Source organism: Gastrolobium bilobum, unplaced genomic scaffold (assembly GCF_033153095.1).
Source record: "Gastrolobium bilobum isolate Gb01-03AN ecotype WA unplaced genomic scaffold, APGP_CSIRO_Gbil_v1 utg3862, whole genome shotgun sequence".
NCBI lineage: Eukaryota > Viridiplantae > Streptophyta > Magnoliopsida > Fabales > Fabaceae > Gastrolobium > Gastrolobium bilobum.
The window spans coordinates 431082-449494 of NW_026898147.1; the positions used below are offsets into that span (position 1 = coordinate 431082).

At 33.3% G+C, this 18413-nt stretch overlaps 2 protein-coding genes across 2 annotated transcripts; both read left to right on the forward strand.

Annotated features, from left to right (window-relative positions):
- Positions 1-1172: 1172 nt before the first annotated feature.
- LOC133313238 (uncharacterized) lies at positions 1173-5972 on the forward strand. Its single transcript, XM_061514582.1, has 3 exons — positions 1173-1533; positions 1711-1816; positions 5701-5972. Exons 1-3 carry the CDS (start codon positions 1360-1362, stop codon positions 5781-5783), a joined length of 363 nt encoding a protein of 120 aa, XP_061370566.1. The 5' UTR covers positions 1173-1359; the 3' UTR covers positions 5784-5972.
- Positions 5973-16404: 10432 nt separating this feature from the next.
- Positions 16405-17510, forward strand: LOC133313251 (protein ALP1-like). The gene is made up of 3 exons (XM_061514596.1): positions 16405-16620; positions 16725-16950; positions 17056-17510. The coding sequence occupies exons 1-3, from the start codon at positions 16405-16407 to the stop codon at positions 17508-17510; spliced, it is 897 nt and encodes a 298-aa protein (XP_061370580.1).
- Positions 17511-18413: the final 903 nt, after the last annotated feature.

Here is an 18413-nt window from a genome sequence, read left to right on the forward strand (position 1 = left end):
ATCCTACATAAAATAATAAGATAAATTGCTTAAATGTATGTGATAACTCGAAAAATTAGATAATTCATTTATTTTAATTTTGATTATTTATGTAAACTTTGATTTATGATTCAAATTTACTCTTCTTAATTAATATTCACAGGCTCAATGCATAACAAACACATAACTGGTGTTTTAAATTTATGTATTTTTTATTGGAGATGTTATATCTATAACATATTTCTACCTATAATTATTTTCTTTATATTTAAAAATTTAGGTGCAGTTAGATACCAATATTCCACCCGTGTCAGAACAAACCTTCTAACCTCTTTGAAGATTTCAGGGAAGGATTACAATCGCCTACCAACAAGGTCCTTACATCGACCAATGAGATATGAACTCATGTCTTTACGGGATATGAGCATAATTCTTAACCAATGTGTCTACCCTCGTTGGCTATTTTCTTTATCTTTAGATCAAAATCAAATTTAACGTTATAAAATGATACTAAGTGAGAATCGTTGATTTAGTTTTGATTTAAAAATAAAGAAATTGATTATAAGAGATGATAGGAAATTATAAATAAACCTCCCTATTTTTTATTGGTGTGTTATTTGTGTAAATATTTATTGAGCCTCGAATGAGTGATTTCTATTTATGTCTTTTAAGATATTTTCTTAGTCCTAAAACCTTCTTCATACCCCATAATTAAGAAAATATCTTTCACCCTAAATTTATCCTCCTTACCAAAAAGGAAACTTTTCTTATATAAGTTGGTTAGTAGTTAGGTTTTTTTTGGTAAATAGTTAGTTAGTGTGCTACTAAGTTTTACTCTTAAATAAAAGATAAAGGGCATGCTCACAAGTCACAAGCATCATTCAATGTCTACCCACTCTGTTTTGTACAAGTATTCTCAATAAGCCCAACAAACACCGTCCTTTTATATCTACTTTAGTATTAATATACATTTATCAGGTCCAAGTTATTTAGTCCCACTAATGTACTTCTAATAAAAACAATTAAATGTTCTTTTGATTAATTGATTTTAAAGTCAATAAAAAAAATTCTTAAACATGCACTAAATTCAAAAGCAGTACTTTTTTGTTTTTTTTTCTTAAAAAAAAAAAAAAAAAAAAGCATCATATTCCAAATCAATGCTTATGGTAGGCCTCTAGAACAGACTAGGAATCATTCCTCAAAGATGTGGTATTGCACTTCCTTCACTTCACTGCATTTCCAAGCTTAGCTAAGCTTTGAAGTACTTCTTCTACTCCTTCTTTCTACTGAACCTTGTTTTACACAGTACAAGATAGGAAAAAAGGAACACACCCTCTCTTATCTCTATCATACCAAAAGCTAACAAGATCATCCCAAGCTATGAGCGAAGACACAAAGAAGAACATTGCCGCAGCTCTAACGGCAAGGCCTAATTCCGATGACCGAAAGCCATCACCGCCGGCGGCGCCACCCACCCCCACCAAAAAAGTCATCATCAAAAGTGCTGATATGATTCCCGACATGCAGAAAGAGGCCGTTGACATCGCCGTCGCCGTTAGTTCCTTCTTTCTTTACCTTACCAACAACCTCTCTCTCTCTCTCTCTCTCTCTATCTCATCTCTATCTCTATCTCTTTTGTTGCAAGGTTTCTTATTTTGGATTCTCTTTCTGGGTTTGATTGTTCGTGCTGTGTCGTGTCCTAAAGCCTTGACCTTTTTGTGAATGAATCAGGCGTTTGAGAGGTGCAATGTGGAGAAAGATGTTGCGGAGCAGATAAAGAAGGAGTTCGATAATAGGCATGGCCCCACTTGGCATTGCATTGTTGGTCGTAATTTCGGTAACTGCTTCTTTTTATTCTGCACTTTTCAATGATTTTTCCACTTGGGTTAACTCAGATTTGTGATTATGTACTGTTTTTTTATTTCTTCTTAGTTGTTAGTATGGGGTATGTGATTCTTCTCTGCCTGAAATGGAGTAGATCTAAGGTTGTTTGAGTTAGTCCTTGTTTGCTTCCAGTTATTGATTAGGAGCTGGAAAATGTGTTTGCTTCTCTTCATGTTTGGGAGTTAGAAGTGATGTTGGAAACCTAGGTTTTTGTTGGCTGCATATGGTCTCATAAACCGTAAAGCCTTCTTTATTTGGTTGCAATTTTTATTTTATTTTTTTAGATTTCCCTAGTAATGAAATAAGATTCAGTTGCTTTCTCTCTATCTCTCCTTTCCAGTGGTAATGGTTAAGTTAAACGGTGTATAAATGTGTAGTTTATTTGCTATGGATGAGACGATGAGTCTCCATTACTTATGTACTGTGATGACAAAGTGTTCAGAGTAGTTATAGAATTAGTTAGGTGGTTAGAAGTAGTTAAGGAATTAGTTAGGGGGGTTAAAGTGGTTTCCAGGTGGGGCTTAGTTTAAATAGTAGGGAAGGGGTAGAAGAGCACGGATTCAGATTTGGTAGTATATGGAAAACTGAGCATTGGCTTGGTTGTAAAAGGGGAAACCTTTTGTTAAAGGGGAATCCCTAGGAAGGAGAATCCTCTCCTAGTGCTTTTGTTGGGAGAGAGAGATAATTCATGGCGACCTGTTCTTTCTTTATCTCAAACTCTGTTTTCGGGTTTGTGACAATCTTGAATGTTATTTAGTGCAATTAATGCTATAATCATCATTCATTGTCAATGATCTCAGGGGTTTTTGCTTAATATGTTTTGTGATTACAAATATTATGATTAAGTTAATTAAGCTTGTAAAGTAGTTAATATGTGAGTATGACAAAGCCTTAAGGTTGTTAGTCTGTGGTCTCTTTGTGATGTTCTGCTCTTTAAACTTTTGGAGATAGTCATTAGTTGATATTAATATTTAAGCAGAATGGAGAGCTCCCCCCCGAATTATCTTTTATGTTTGTTTTCAAGGTCTATCATTAGGTAATAGGCCTTACTATATTTTGGGATCATCCCTCTTATTTGAATTTCTTTTTTGAAAACAAATACAACAATAATATACCATTAAAAGTGCACTTTGAAGATTGTGGACGTAGACAAGATTGCACGCTGATCTCTCAAACGAAATTTAGTGCATGTAAGAGAGTAGGATTTTATACTTTTGAACTTTTCATATATTTTCTTAGAAAGATTTTGTAGTTTTCAGTATTAACCATTATACTTGTTAATTTTTGCCAATGAGCTTGTAGCTCAATTAGCTGCGTCCAGTAATTTAGACTTGGGTGTAATGTTGATGTCAAAGTTCGTCCACCGGGATTTTGTGATGATGAATGTTTATGTGAAAAAGAAATTCAATTTTGAATCTTTTACAACAACAAAAGCATTTTCCCACTAGGTGGGGTTGGCTACATGGATCAAACAATGCCATTGTGTTCTATCAAAAACCAAGTCTTTGAAGTCAATTTTAATGGTTTCGCTTAGAGTTTTTGAGTGAAGTCAAGTCTTTGATTGAAGTCATTTTTAATGGTTTCGCTTAGAGATTTTCTTGGTCTCCCTCTATCTCTATCTCTAACTATTGGGCTGTTTTCCATGTGATCAACTCTTCTTACGGAGGCATTTATTGGTCTTTTTCTTGCATGGACAAACCATCTTAGCTGCAATTCTATCATCTTTTCCTCAATATGTACCACTCCTAGTTTCTTTCTAATACATTCGCTCCTGATCTCATCTTCATACATTGCAACGTTCCCATCTCTACAACATTTAGCTTGTGGTTTTTGCACTTTACTGTCCAATATTCAGTAATATAAAGTATAAAGCATTGCTGGTCTTATGGTTGTGCGGTAAATCTTTCCTTTAAGCTTGAACAGCACCCTTCACTAAAAAAAACACCTAAAGCATTCCTTCATTTCATCCATGTAGCTTGAATATTATGATCATCTTCCTCTATCTCTTCATCACCATGATACTTAAACGGCAAGACCTATGGTATGGAACTGTACTTGAGTCATACAGTGTGTTGCTTATGACTAACAACTTAGCATTAACAAAATCATATCGTCTATCCATATCATAAAGATTTGACAAAGTTTATACATTGGTTGTCGACAGCGCAACCTTCCTCTTTTATTTGGGCTTACAACCAGCTATGTAAAGATTTGCCACAGAGCACGACACAGGCAGAGTTAATTCTGAATTTAGCTTATTCAGTTAATTAGTATATGAACACACCACTCAATATCTGCACAGATGATTCCTCTCCTATTATTTTAACTCAGTTTTATGGTTAAGAACTGCATTCAAAGAGACAACAATTGAGTTTCATTACATAGGATCTTATGATCGCAGAATCAACATGCAGAAGTAAAGTCCACATGCAAGAACAGAGAACGAACTCAGGGAGATTTGAAACTGAAAAATTGTATTCATCTAAAACTAAACTTGTAAAATACAAGAGAAGAATTTATATACAATAGGTTCCAGAAGCTACCAAAGCTAACTTGCTAACTAATTAACTGTGGATGTAACTAACTATCTTGACATGAAAAATAAGCTATTAAATTATAATGGGCTGGGCCTATTTGAGCCCAATTCTTTTGAGTCTGGTAACATAGGAAAATCGAAGGGTTGATTTATTCATGAACTTTCCTGACTTCTGAGTTCAGCAAACAGATCCTTTCATCATGCCAAACTTTTAATTAAGTTTAAGACGCTACTCTTTCTACTGCATGCTTTAAAATAGTCTAGGCCATGAGCAGAATGAAAAAAGAATCACCTTGGCAGATATTGAGTTTTCAAAAAGCACGCATGCACGCACGCATTCGCACATTCTAATTTAGGTCTTAATCATATAACTGAGTTACAATATGGTATATTGATATTCCTTAAGAAGTTAACTTTCTGATCATTGGTTAAATGAGTCTGCTGCTGGTTGTTTCTCTTTAATGAGATGATGCTTATAAGATGTCTGTATCTGGATGGCTGAAATAGAGGGTAGAAATAGAGACTCTCGTTTGTGTGTATAACATTGTAGTCTGGTTGGATATGGCGTGTTTCTTAAGAAGAACCTTGAGAAAATTCCTGGTATTTTGAAGCCACAAAGACCCAAAAGTGATAATAGTACTTATTCATGACTCGAAACATTTTACACTTCAAAAGAAAGAAATATTATTGGCTATAAGTTACTAATATTAGGCTCCTAATTGATGCCAACCTGGATAGGCCTTAAGGAACATGATGGAAATTGTATAATATCAGTGTATTCTGCGAATTATAAATGTTTGATGGGGCTGAAATGCAATGGGGAAACCACAAGGATTAGCACAAGCAAAAAGCTTGGTTTCAAATCAAGTTTCAGTTTTTCGGAAAGTAATTGCTCACACTGTGATTTTGAAATTATGACCAAATGAAAACAGAAAATGAAACTCGAGACAGATGGCTGTTAATGCCGGTCAACAACCATGTTTTCCTCCAAACATATGATTCCAAACAAAGCCATTTTTTTTTTTTTAACTTTCCGATCACAGAGAAGATCTGTATTTGTCTATATCCACATTACATCTCTTTGGTCTGTCAAAATATGATTGAGCTTGTTTTCTTCTGAATTTGACTGTATTGGGAGTAATATGTAATATAAGAACTGTCATTTTGATAAGTTCTTACTTTTAGAGGTAACAAACTTGTCTTTGGTATTTCATGTTGAACACATTAACCTTCAGGGCATTAGAATGACAAACTTGGTTTATAATCTAACTGCATTCATGGACTTTTCTTCCTTTTTGCAGGCTCATATGTGACTCATGAAACAAACCACTTCGTTTATTTCTATTTGGATCAGAAAGCGGTTTTACTTTTTAAATCTGGCTAGCCATATTGTGATGGTGGCAAAGAAGTTTACAGCAACGGGAATTGTCTTGTGATTGATTATGCTGCTATATATAAGTCATATCCATGTATTAATTCCACTGGCATACAAACTCTTTGCAGGACATTCTTGTGCTTGTTGTATATTTGTGTCATGTAAACTAGTTCTCCAATTTGGATAATGAATTTGAAATTCAAAGAATCTGTTTGCTTTTGAAAATATTTTCTTATTTTCATTCTCTGTTTTATTTTAAAGAATTAATTTTTTTTATTTTTATTTTTACAGTTTTTCTTGCTTTAAGAAACATGTTTGGTATACAAAGAATGAAATTGATTTTAGAAAATTAAAAAAAAAAAAGTATTTCGTATCAGATTATGAAAAATCATCGAGCGTGCTAGATTAATGCATTTCCTATTTATACTATTATGAAAGGAAATTTTTTTTATCATTTTAATTATTATTATTGAATAAGTAACTATTTTATGCAGTGTATGAGTATTTTTAATTTTTTAAAATATAAAATAAAAGAAAAATTTTAAAATTATAAATAAAATATGCACAAATAATTTAAGTAGAATTTAGAAAATATAATTAAAAAATATTTGTAAATATAAAAAAGATGTATATTTAATTTAAAAGAATTTGAATTGTGTATAAAAAAAAAGTATTTGAATTTGCATTTAAAATTTAAAATAAAATAAAAGTTAACAATGATCATATATATATATATGAGAAATTATTTTTGCTTCAAAAATAAATGTTTTTGCCTCTGCTGCATATACAAATTGATAGAGAAAGAAAGCACAGAGGAATGAAAGAGAAAAGTAGGGATGAGGCCCCACTCTTTTTATTTCTCTACAGCAAATAAATTTTTCTCTTTTTTTTATACATAAAGAAAAGCTAAAAAATAGAAAACAAAATGAAAATAATCAACCAACATTCCTAATTTGAGAGTGCCTAAGGAGTCCGCAAGCAAAAACAAGAGTGATCCAGGAGAGCATCTGAGAAGACATAATCATCATCCATATACGGGCAGTCTAGTAGGAGGTTCTCTAGGTAATCGACGCAGCAATTAGCCTCCCTCAGTGTATGAATAAAGAGGACTTGCCAGTTACAATTGATCAATGCTCGAATCTGAGTCACCAAAGACGACTCACAAGCTTTCTCACCATGCCCAGTGAGCAACGCGACAACAGAGCTTGAGTTGCTTTCGGTAATTAGTTTCTTGACACCCTTACTCCAAGCTACCTGAAGCCATTCCAGAACACCCCACAGTTTTGCATTTCATGCTAAACAAGTACCAATTATGTAAGAAAATCCATCTCTCCAGTTACCATTTGAGTCTCACGGCACCCCATCACAAGCAGCGACCCCCTGGATTGTCCCTAGAAGCACCATCTATATTTAATTTAATAAATTCTTCTAGCGGAGGAAGCCAAATAATAGTACGTTAGACTGGAAAAGAAGTGTCCTGTACATTGCTGCGCATTTTCAATCACAGCGAGATACGAGTGGATAAAATGAGGGGTTGGTTGGCTATGTGCAACTAAATTACGCCACTGCCATATCATCCAGCAGTCAACACCAAAAAGAGTAGCCCTTGGGATCGTACCTGTACTTTCCCCTTACACTCGAAGAAAGTTTCCCTTTCTAAAGGAGCCAACATATCAATCCATATCTTTTTGATGATGGGACAGTCCCTAACAGCATGCAGTAATGTTTCTACCTGTTCATTACAAATGGGGCATCAAGGATACCCAAGGGACCAGTAAACACTCTATGCTTTGATAGGCAATCTATAATGAGCTAACTTCCATTGAAAAAATTTCATGCGTTGAGGACCTTTCCAATCCCATAGTTTTCTCCATAATGCACATGGCAAGTGGACATCATCCACCATGGCCCCTAAAAGAGATGTATAGCAATTTTTTTACCGTGACCCCAGTTGTATTTTCAAGTCGTCCAACCTGACGATCCGATTCATCCTACAAAGCAGGTGGCAAGCAACTCCAAATTTGTTGTAAAGTATTTTTAGGTAGCCAAGTCTGCAGTAGCTCAACTTGTCAATTGTCGTTGTCATCCACATAATCATACACACATTTGTGGGCTTTTTCTTCCGGGACTAGATTAACAATTCTGTCAATCAAGGGCTGAAGTCCCGGTGCCGACCTATCCTTCTAGAAAAAAACTGAAGTATTATATCTAATCTCCCTCCAATTTCCCAAATGACCTTGTTTTCCATAAATAGCCAAACCCGACAAAGAGCCAACCATAGCCGGGAGCAACCAATCCTCTCAGTGAATGTAGAGACATCAACCCCGCTGCCCATGTATTTTCCTTTTAGGAATCTTACAAAGAGTCTGCTTCAGAATGGAATCGCCACGCCACTTTGAAAGGAAAGCATCATTCATAACTTTTTGTCGCTTCAGTCCCAGCCCCCCAACCTCCTTTGGCAATGTTAAGGTATCACATCCAGTCACATGATACCTACGTGTAGTCTCACTATCACCCCTGATAAATCTCCTCTGAATCTTTTCAATTTCATCTCAGATGACCACAGGGAGCTTACCATGCTACGTATAAAAGTAAAGGATCGAAGATAAAACGAATTAGGATAATGTAATCTTGCCTGCTTGTGATAAAGTCTGTTGTTGCTAACCCCCAAGCTTGGATTTAACTTTCTCAATAATGTGCTCATAGTGTTGTTTGGTTATGCGCTCGTGTAATATCCAAGCACTCAAATATCTTCAAATATTGCACACCTGTTTGAAGCTGCATCTCTCAATAATGTCCTTACTAAGCTGCTCTGACATGTTCTTGGAAAAGAAGACACTTGTCTTCTGAATACTCAATTTCAATCTCGATATCTCCTCAAACAGATAGATGCATTTCAACACTATTTCCACATGGGGAAGTGATGCCTTCACAAACAGCATTAGATTGTCAGCAAACTTTAGATGGGAGACTGGGGGCCCACCTTTACCTACCGTAAAAGGATGCCAAAGATTACCAGCCACTGTTGTATTAATGATATGACTTAGCTTTTTCATTGCCAGGACAAAAAGATAAGGCGACAAGGGGTCCCCTTAACGAACACCCCTGGACTGGTTAAAGTCAGACGTCTGGCCACCATTCCACAATACATTAATAGAGGAAGAGGTAACAACATTCGTAATAAGCTCACCAAAGTGATCGGGTAACTGGATCTCCTGGAGAATATTCTTTAAGAAATTCCAGTTTAATCGGTCATAAGCTTTCTCCAAGTAACGTTTAATTGCCATAAAAGGGCGCTTGCGATGTATCTTGTGCTTATTGTGAATTAGTTCTTGCACAATGATAATATTATCATGATTCTGCCTTTTGGGACGAAGCTCGTTTGGCAGGGAGAAATGAGTTGCCCCTGAACAGGTTAAAGATAGACAAATTTTTCTATTTTTGAAGCAAAAATGATTTATATTATATATATATATATATATATATATATATATATATATATATATATATATATATATATATATATATTAAAAAGTAAAGAACTCGACTACCCAAAAACTCTATTTCAGGGTGGATCAAACAAAAATTTCAAGAAGAAATATAAAAAAAAAATTGTGTTAAAGCAACCACTCTATTTGTTGGTAAGTGAAAATTCAATCAATAATTTTTATATTATATTTTTACTATATTTCTCTAACAAATAAAAATCAGTGTTTTATACACATAATTAATTAAAATAGTTTAATCTAATTAAAATAGTTTAATCAAATTAAAATAAATATAAAATTTAATAATATAAAATAAAATTATGATTATTATTCTTTAAAAATATATATTTACATATCAAGCCAGCTTATCAATTTGTTTAATTTTTTCTTTTTGGTAAATTGTTTTAGATGTTAATTTATTAATTGATAATAAAATTTTTAGATTTTTAATTTATTATTTTGATAATAAATTAAAAATCTAAAAAATTTATTATCAATTAATAAATTAAACATCTAAAAATTAAAATTTAACATATTTATTTAACGAGTCAAACAAAATTATGTCATTTAACTAATAATTAACCTAACTGTGAAGACAACCTCGGGTCTGGGAATAAGAATTTTGAAACACGTAGTTGAAATACAGACATTAACTAAAGTGGGGATAAGAATTCTGAAACAGGGAAGGACTTGTAAGACCAGCGATTGACTAAATGGATAAGAACTCTGAAACACGTATGCTTATGCATACGTGTTGCGTGTTGCCAACACATTCTGCAACTCCTTTAATTTATGTTGTAAAAGTATTGGAAAAAATATCTGTCATCGATATAAAATTATATCATTTTAAAAAAGAGATAGATATAAAAAAATATTTTTTGTATTTAAAATTTAAATTAAAAAAAATTACTCTCTTTCTTTTTTATTATTTTCATTTCTTGTGCCCATTTCTCTTAAAATGATATAACTTATATCATTTTAAATAACATAACTTATATCATTTAAAATGACAATTACCAAACTCAAAAATACGATCGTTACAGTTTGTTCCACTCGTATTTGTTTAGGTTTAGCTGTATCCTTATGCCTTATTTGGAAATATGTTGTTTTCATAAAAAAGTATATTATATAAAAAATTAACTGTAATTAATTACACGATAAATATAGAGTTTAAATTTATGTAATACTATCGTTCAATATATTAATGTAGTATTAAAAAACCAAACTTTTAAAATAACATTATAATAGTCAAATATGACATGATAATACATAAAGGAATAATAGCATAATTTTTTTTGTTATATCAAATTTGAATCCATTACTATTGTAACTTTTGTATCAATATAAAAATAAATATATTTTCGTATAAATGAATATGATGAATACATTACAGCTCCTAATCAAAGACAAAAAATGCGAATATATCATTAGTTCGTTAATTGCTGATTTGCTCTATATATGTTTTACCTTTTCCCTTAAGCCGTGGCTTATCTCTAATTAGCTTATTAAAATGGGAAATGGTTTCTTTAATGCGACTTAAAATAATACGTCTCCATCTATTAAACAACGTGCTCAACAATAGGAAAAAAAATTAGAAGAAAAAATGCTTTTACATTTCATAGTAATTTTAAAGGAAAAAATATTTCTACTTTTATTGTAAAAATATTTTTTTTTTTGTCACACTTATATAAAAGTGAGTGAATTTCATCATAAAAAGAAGACAGAGAAAAAATATGTGGGATCCACTCACTTTTATACTAATGTGACAGATAAAATATGTTTATAGCAAAAAGACACAAGTTAAACTCAATTTTGATATCACTGTATTGTATATTAATATCTAAACATGCATTTATTTATGAGTAAAGTATTTCTCTAGTCATCGGAGTTAAATTATCTCTCGTGACCCCTAAAATTACATCATTTTAAATTAATAAAAAGTGTTTTCATAATTTTATTTACTTTTTAATCATATGAATTTTACCGAAACATCCTTCGTTAATTTTTCTAAATTTACAAAATATCTTTCACTAATTCAAAATAAAGTAATTTTGAGGATCACTGAAGATAACTTATCTCCATTTATTAGAAAAAATTATTTACTATAAAAATATGTTTCGAGGATCCAAAATTGAAAAGTATATGTATCTATTTGAGTTTTTCATTTTTTAAAATAGCGAGATTTGTTCCAAAACATTTCTAAATGCAACTGATTTATCATATGCTATAATGTTTTGTCTGTCCTCTAAGGGCATGTTTGGAGCACCTAATAAAGAAGATATGATAGGATAACTTATCATATCTTACTTTTATCTCTTGTTTGGTGGATCAATAGGATATGATTAGCATATCTTATTGTCTCATTTTATCTTATCAAATACATGATTTCTTATCCTATGGGGGAGCTGGGTTAGGATTCAATAGAATAGGATACCCAGTGGCGGAGCCAAGATTTCAATTTAGCTGGGGCAAAAAAATTTGACACATCAAATTATCAAAATAATTATCGTAATTACACAAATTTATTAGGAAAAAAATTTACCATGAATTCTAGCATGGTTATCTAAATTATTTACTAAATAATGTCACATAATATTGAAAATTCAAATAAATAATAGGCAACTATTATAAGCAAACATATAAAAAAAAAAAAAAACTAACCTTTCCTGCAAGCATTCCAAACAAAAGAATCACACTTTTCTCCCACAACATAATAAGTAATGACCAAGCATTGTCCTAGGAATATGAATACACACAAATATAATAATTATATGTATAACAACATTTAATAAGTAATTTAAAATGTAATAAAAAAATACATACCTAAAATTGTAAACGACGCTCTTTTAAACTGACGAAATCTTCAAAAATAGATCTTGTAGTAAAAGTTTCAGCAATCTCTCTTTCAATATACAAAACCAAATTATTTGCAAGAAAGTCATCATCCATTTTGTTTCGAAGCCTTGTTTTCACATATCTTTACAAGAAAGTTATTATTTATTTATTTCATATATGAGGGACCCCTACACTCGTCTTTGAGAATCATAAACCAATACCTTTATACAAAGTTGCATATATCTTTACAATTTACATTTTTTACCTTTGCTTGATATTAAAATAAAGGTGTTATAAGTCACTAAGCTATCATGAATTAATTTATACAACTGCAGGCTGTATTATATAAGTATTAAGTAATTGCTTGCAATTTCCTAATTATTTATAAAATAGTTATTGTGAGAGAGAAAAAAAAAGAAAAATAACATTTTGTTTTAAAGAGCAACGGTATGAAATGCAATAGGCTTTGTCGCTTTGAAATAAAGCCATGGAGATGTTGTATAACTTCATAATTTGTCAAGAGAGACTGTATAAAGACGATTCTAATTCAAATATTTAAGGAAACACTAAAGAGCAAAACACTCAAAGGCATTCCACTCTAACAAGCATATCTTCACAAAATAAAATCAATCACAAGAAAACTAGAAAAATTTCAGAATAAAAAAGCACTAATTTAAAAGCAAATACCATTGGGGTTTTGAACTTTGAGAACCGTGAGAACACGAAGACACCGCTGCTCTGGGGTTTACAACTCCACTGACAATGTATTAGGCTATTAGCTGAGAGACAAAGAGCATAGATGGGGCCAAATTTTAACTTTAGAAGGGGGTTAAATAATAATTATTTATATAAATATATATAATAATAATGTTTTTAAGAAAGTCAGCAGGGGCCAAAGCCCCATCTATACTCTACGTGGCTACGCCACTGAGGATACAAATATTGGATACCCAATATATCTCCACGCTACCCAATATATTTGTATTTATTGCATTATATTTTGTTTTTTCTTTCTCCTTTGTCCTTCTACATAATCTTATCAGATTGCTAATCAGGTGCTTATCAAACACAGGACATGATATAGGCTTATCAGCTACGTATCATATCCTACCTTTATCCTATCATGTCTACCAAACGAGCCTTAAGGGCATGTTTGGTGTACAGGATAGAATAAGGCCTGATAGTATAAAGCCTGATTAAATTTTAATACTATTTGACGTTTGACATGACATTGTATAAGATAATGTACTGTATAAAATAATGTTATCCAGTGTTTGGTAATTCAGTGTATAATACTAAATAGGATAAAAATAAATATTTTTGACAAAAATACCCTTTAATATAGAATTTATATAAATTTTTTCAAATATGTCATATAATAATATTTTTTATAAAAATCTATTAATCATTATGTTCAGAATATATATTAATTTTTATAGAAACAAAAATCTCTAATATTTTTAAAAAAATCAAAATAGGATACAAGCGCACTTTTTTTGGTGGATGGATATAGGTGCACTTCAACTGGCACAAAAAAAAAATCAAAAGGAATCTTTTGACGTGCTCCTGTTTATGTAACATGAACATATCTATCAGCACAATCAATAATATGCAGCACAGGGAAATTTCGAGATATATGTAACAATCCACAAGATAGATAGATTCATATTCATCATTTAAAGTTGAGATAGTAAAGCCATCATTAGAGTACCAAACAAGAATGAGCAAAATTGGTGAATTTGGAAACAACCATATTGCAGTGCCATAGTTAATGGAATTACAATAAAATTTATACAACAACATCAAAGATACCATTGCATTAAGAATGTAATTTTCAAATTAAATCCTAGTAATTCTCCACAGGTTACTGCTTCTTGTATGTCAATCTCCAACAAGACCACACATAATATGCATTAGAATAATCCCTTTCTAGGAGTGAAAAGTTTCCTTCATGGTTATTTGTGAAAGTTTCTACTTGACATTTTGTCGAACAGCCAGAGGGTGCATCAAGAATTTTGAAGTTACCATTAGAAGGCCAATAAAAGCTTCAACACGAAACGAGTTTTCCTTAAGGTGGTGTTTGGTTGGGGAGAAGTTAAAACTTTGGTGGCAAAGTGGGAGTGGGATTCTTAGCCAACCACGTTTGGTTGAAGTTTTGTTGCCAATTCCCCAGCAAAGAGGCTTCCCTTGCAATCGAAGAAGAAGAGTAAAAATTTGATATCGTCACTGTTGAAGAAGTCGATTGAAAAGGTGGTATTGGTTGAGGGAACCAGATAAGTGAAAAAGGTTGAAAATACAATGACAAATATACCCCTCTTTCTTAACCACACATTCACTGATATCCAGAACCATCTATCATTTGACAAACACACGAGCAAGGGTTGCAACATTTATCAGTCATCGCGTCAGGTTCGTTCGAATGAAGCTCTCGTCCGTCTACCATCGATTGCTCAGGTTGCTGTTATTTTGTCACTGCCTTGGTAACACTGTTCCGGTAAGATTTTTCGAAGTGGTTGGACTCATCCTCTGTTATTAAGTTGTGGGTCATTTTTTGCAAACACAAAATGGATGTCCTGGTCACCTTTAACTTTGTTTGGGTTGTCGGTCAAATTATGTGCATTACATATCCGAGGAAAAGGCTGTGGTTTATCTAGTTATACTGATTTAACAAAATGATAATGGGTCAGTTTCTATTCTACACTAACGGTCGAAGTTTTAGTTCACACTGATAGGGTATATAGTGAGATAGAATTTTAATTTTTTTAAACAACTTGTAATTAGCATTAATATATCTGAATGGAGTGGTAAGTCCCATTGTGTTTTCATGCTGAAGCTAAGTAAAAAATAGCTGTCATCTTTTATTCTATTATCATTTTGTGATTTGTGATTCTGTCATCATTTTGTCATTTTGAAAAAAGATCCCTTAAAAATAGCATCACGATATAAAGGAGCATTTTCTGTCCCATTGCCATTGCCATTGTAAACTTTGCCATTTTCTCATTTTCTCATTTTCTGTCCCATTATGATTCTGTCCCATTGCCATTTTCTCATTTTCTGATTTTGTGATTTCTCATTCTGTCATCATCTTTTTAATGGCCCACAAGCTGTTAGTTGGTATTGTAATCTGGAGTAACCACTACTTGGAATCTTTGGAAAAGTAGCATCAAGATATAAAAATGGAGAAATTTTCAATGTTGGGCAAAAAGTCAGAGAAATATGGGATGGTTCTTTGTGTTGCCTACTCCATTCATTAATTTAAAGCACACTAGGTGATCAGTTTAGTTATTTTCACCTCGGACAACAGAGTAAAAGGAGACAACAATAATGGGCCGAATCAAAGGGCTAGTGAGGGCCATATCTTTGATTGGGCATACCCCAAAAATTGAAAATTTTCATTGGCTGTCGCACCTATCCCACAATCTTTGTTGCCATCAGAGAGTCCACCAAAAGGGCTAGTAAAAGGTCAGGTAGAACTTCCACTTTGAGTAGTTCATGTTGATGTAGGTCACCTCCAATATACCTAGTTTCTTTGTAGGGCTCCTCTAGGCTATTGGTTCAATGTCTTTCATTCAGATTCCACTCTCCTGCACTTTCTAGTTGCTTAATAAGAATAAGAAACCATGCACATTACATAATTTAGTAATACAGGGTCTTAAGCACATGACTTTCGGGGTTTTCAGCATCAATTGATAGCCGTGATTGTTGGATATATCACTTATTAGGTTTCTATTTTTGCATGCAGCTGAATTGATGTTACACTGAAATTTCGCCTATTACAACTGTTGTAGTTGTTACAATGTGTATTAGAAATACCTATTCGGTGAAAGTAATACGTATTTGTTTGGTTAAATGCTTTTAATGGTTATGCTCCACACTAGTATGTTATGCTTTATCTGAAATACAGCCCCCTGTTATGTCCATAGTTGATGGTACATGATATTTGTTATGATAAAATATAAGGTTTTTAATTTTTGTATTTTGTATGTTAGATTGTGGCAATGAACAGTGGAATGGAAGTTAGTGTGGTTGTTGTACTGATTACTCATCTGGAGTGTATGCAACAATTGATTTTGTTGTTATTTAGTATCTGTGCGATGTTATTACACCGTAACGATATCAGGAGAAATAGAAGGAGGAGAGTATCATGGAACTTGTTTAATAGGGCTAGGGTTAGGGAAGTCAACTTCCATAGAATAGTCCATGCAAGTGACAGGGCTTGTATTGAGAATACAAGGATGGACCTAAGGGCTTTCCATAAACTGTGTTACTTGGTGAAAAGTGTTGGGGGGCTGCAGCCGACTAGACATATGGGTGTTGAAGAGATGGTATCAATTTTTCTACACATTCTAGCCCATGATGTGAAGAATAGGATAATTAAAAGACAGTTCATGCGATCTGGTGAAACCATAAGTAGACAGTTCTCCAAAGTGTTGCTATCTGTCATACGGTGTCATACACTTTTATTTAAACGACCAGAACCAGTTCCAGAGAACTCGACTGATGAGAAGTGGAAGTCGTTCAAGGTCAGAAACATTTCTATACGTACTGTTACATTTAAACGTACATATGCTAATGTCCGTTGTATTTGGAATTATGGTCAATAATTTTTTAGTTGGTTAATTATCAGAATTGTTTGGGAGCACTAGATGGGACACACATCAAGGTCTATCCCTTGCAAGCCGACAAGGCTAGATACCAGACTAGGAAGGGTGAGATAGCCACCAATGTGTTGGGGGTTTGTTCCCAAGATGGTCAGTTTATTTATGTTTTGCCTGGATGGGAGGGTTCAGCTGCAGACTCAAGGGTACTCAGAGATGCCATCTCTCGTCCGAACGGTTTAAGGGTCCCTAAAGGTAATATGCTTCCAGGTTTCTGTTGTTGTAATGTATTGTAAGGTAATTAAAAATTTTTCAATCCCGATCATAGGATAATTTTTGGATGTTGTTTGAATGTTGCAGGATACTATTACTTGTGCGATGCTGGTTACATGAATGGTGAAGGTTTCCTCACTCCATACAGAGGTCAGAGATATCATCTGAGTGAATGGAGACATGGGGCACACCCAAGAACCGCACAAGAATTCTTTAATATGAAGCACTCTTCTGCAAGAAATGTCATAGAACGATGCTTTGGAATGCTGAAAGGTCGTTGGGCTATTGTGCGATCAAAGTCTTTCTATCCGGTTAAAACTCAATGCCAAATAATTATCGCATGTTGCTTGCTTCATAATCATATACGAAAAGAAATGGCTGTGGATCCTCTTGATGATGAAGAAGTGGATCAAACACACGAAGTAGATGCTGATCTTGGAGGAAATGACTTCATCACTCACATTGAGTCTTCTAATGCATGGACTGTTTCAAGGGATCAAATGGTGAATCACATGTTCAATACATGGAGGAATCGCGTTTGATTTCCAATTTTAGAGCAGACTTTGAATATGATATGACTTTATGTGTACTAAGTGTCATTTGTGGACATCAAAACCGAAACAGTAAAATGTGTTTATGTTGTAATGTTATGTAATAGACTGCTTATTTTAATATGTCGTATTGAAAGCATGGAAAATGCTATGTTGCTATATTTATGTGAAACCTTAATTCAAGTGTCCAACAGTGTTGTACAGTATTTTGCTGAAATGGTTCCCACTTTATTCATGAATTTTGTTTACTATGTTTTTTCATGTTTCACAGATATAATCCAATAAAGAACCAGGCACCATGGCTGCAGACAGCCAACAGTCAACTAAACGCATTAATCATCAATGGACTGCAGAAGAGGATAAAGTCCTCGTAGAGTGTCTCAGTGATTTAGGTTTATGTTGGAAAGGAGACAACGACTTTAAGGCAGGTTATTCCAATGTCGTAGAAAAGATGATGCACAATAAGATACCAGGATGCAACTTGCGAGCTAGCCCACACATCACTTCTAGGGTGAAACTGATGAAGAAACAATATAATGCCATCGCTGAAATGGTCGGTCATAATGGTGGGAGCGGCTTCGGCTGGAACGATACCAAGAAAATGATAGATGTTGAGAGGCAAATATTTGATGACTGGGCGAAGGTAAAGAAATCTCCATTATTATTTATTCTTTCATTACATATCTTAATGCATTTGTAATTGACACTGACATATTTGTAATAAATGTTGTGTGTAATTTGTGTAGTCTCATCTCAGTGCTAAGGGTCTTTACAACAAGCCTTTCCCGCACTATGACATTTTGGGAACTATCTTTGGTAAGGATGTTGCAACGGGATCTCATTCAGTGGGTGCAGACGATGTAATACGCGAAATGGAACGGGATCCTGCCATGT

What these genes read in the sequence shown, in the direction of transcription:
- LOC133313238 (XM_061514582.1), top strand. Translation starts at nt 1,360, where the DNA reads ATGAGCGAAGACACAAAGAAGAACATTGCCGCAGCTCTAACGGCAAGG. An exon ending in CCGTTGACATCGCCGTCGCC is followed by an intron (nt 1,534 to 1,710) that starts GTTAGTTCCTTC and finishes TGAATGAATCAG; the next exon opens with GCGTTTGAGAGGTGCAATGT. An exon ending in CATTGTTGGTCGTAATTTCG is followed by an intron (nt 1,817 to 5,700) that starts GTAACTGCTTCT and finishes TCCTTTTTGCAG; the next exon opens with GCTCATATGTGACTCATGAA.
- LOC133313251 (XM_061514596.1), top strand. Translation starts at nt 16,405, where the DNA reads ATGGGTGTTGAAGAGATGGTATCAATTTTTCTACACATTCTAGCCCAT. An exon ending in AGAAGTGGAAGTCGTTCAAG is followed by an intron (nt 16,621 to 16,724) that starts GTCAGAAACATT and finishes GTTAATTATCAG; the next exon opens with AATTGTTTGGGAGCACTAGA. An exon ending in CGGTTTAAGGGTCCCTAAAG is followed by an intron (nt 16,951 to 17,055) that starts GTAATATGCTTC and finishes TGAATGTTGCAG; the next exon opens with GATACTATTACTTGTGCGAT.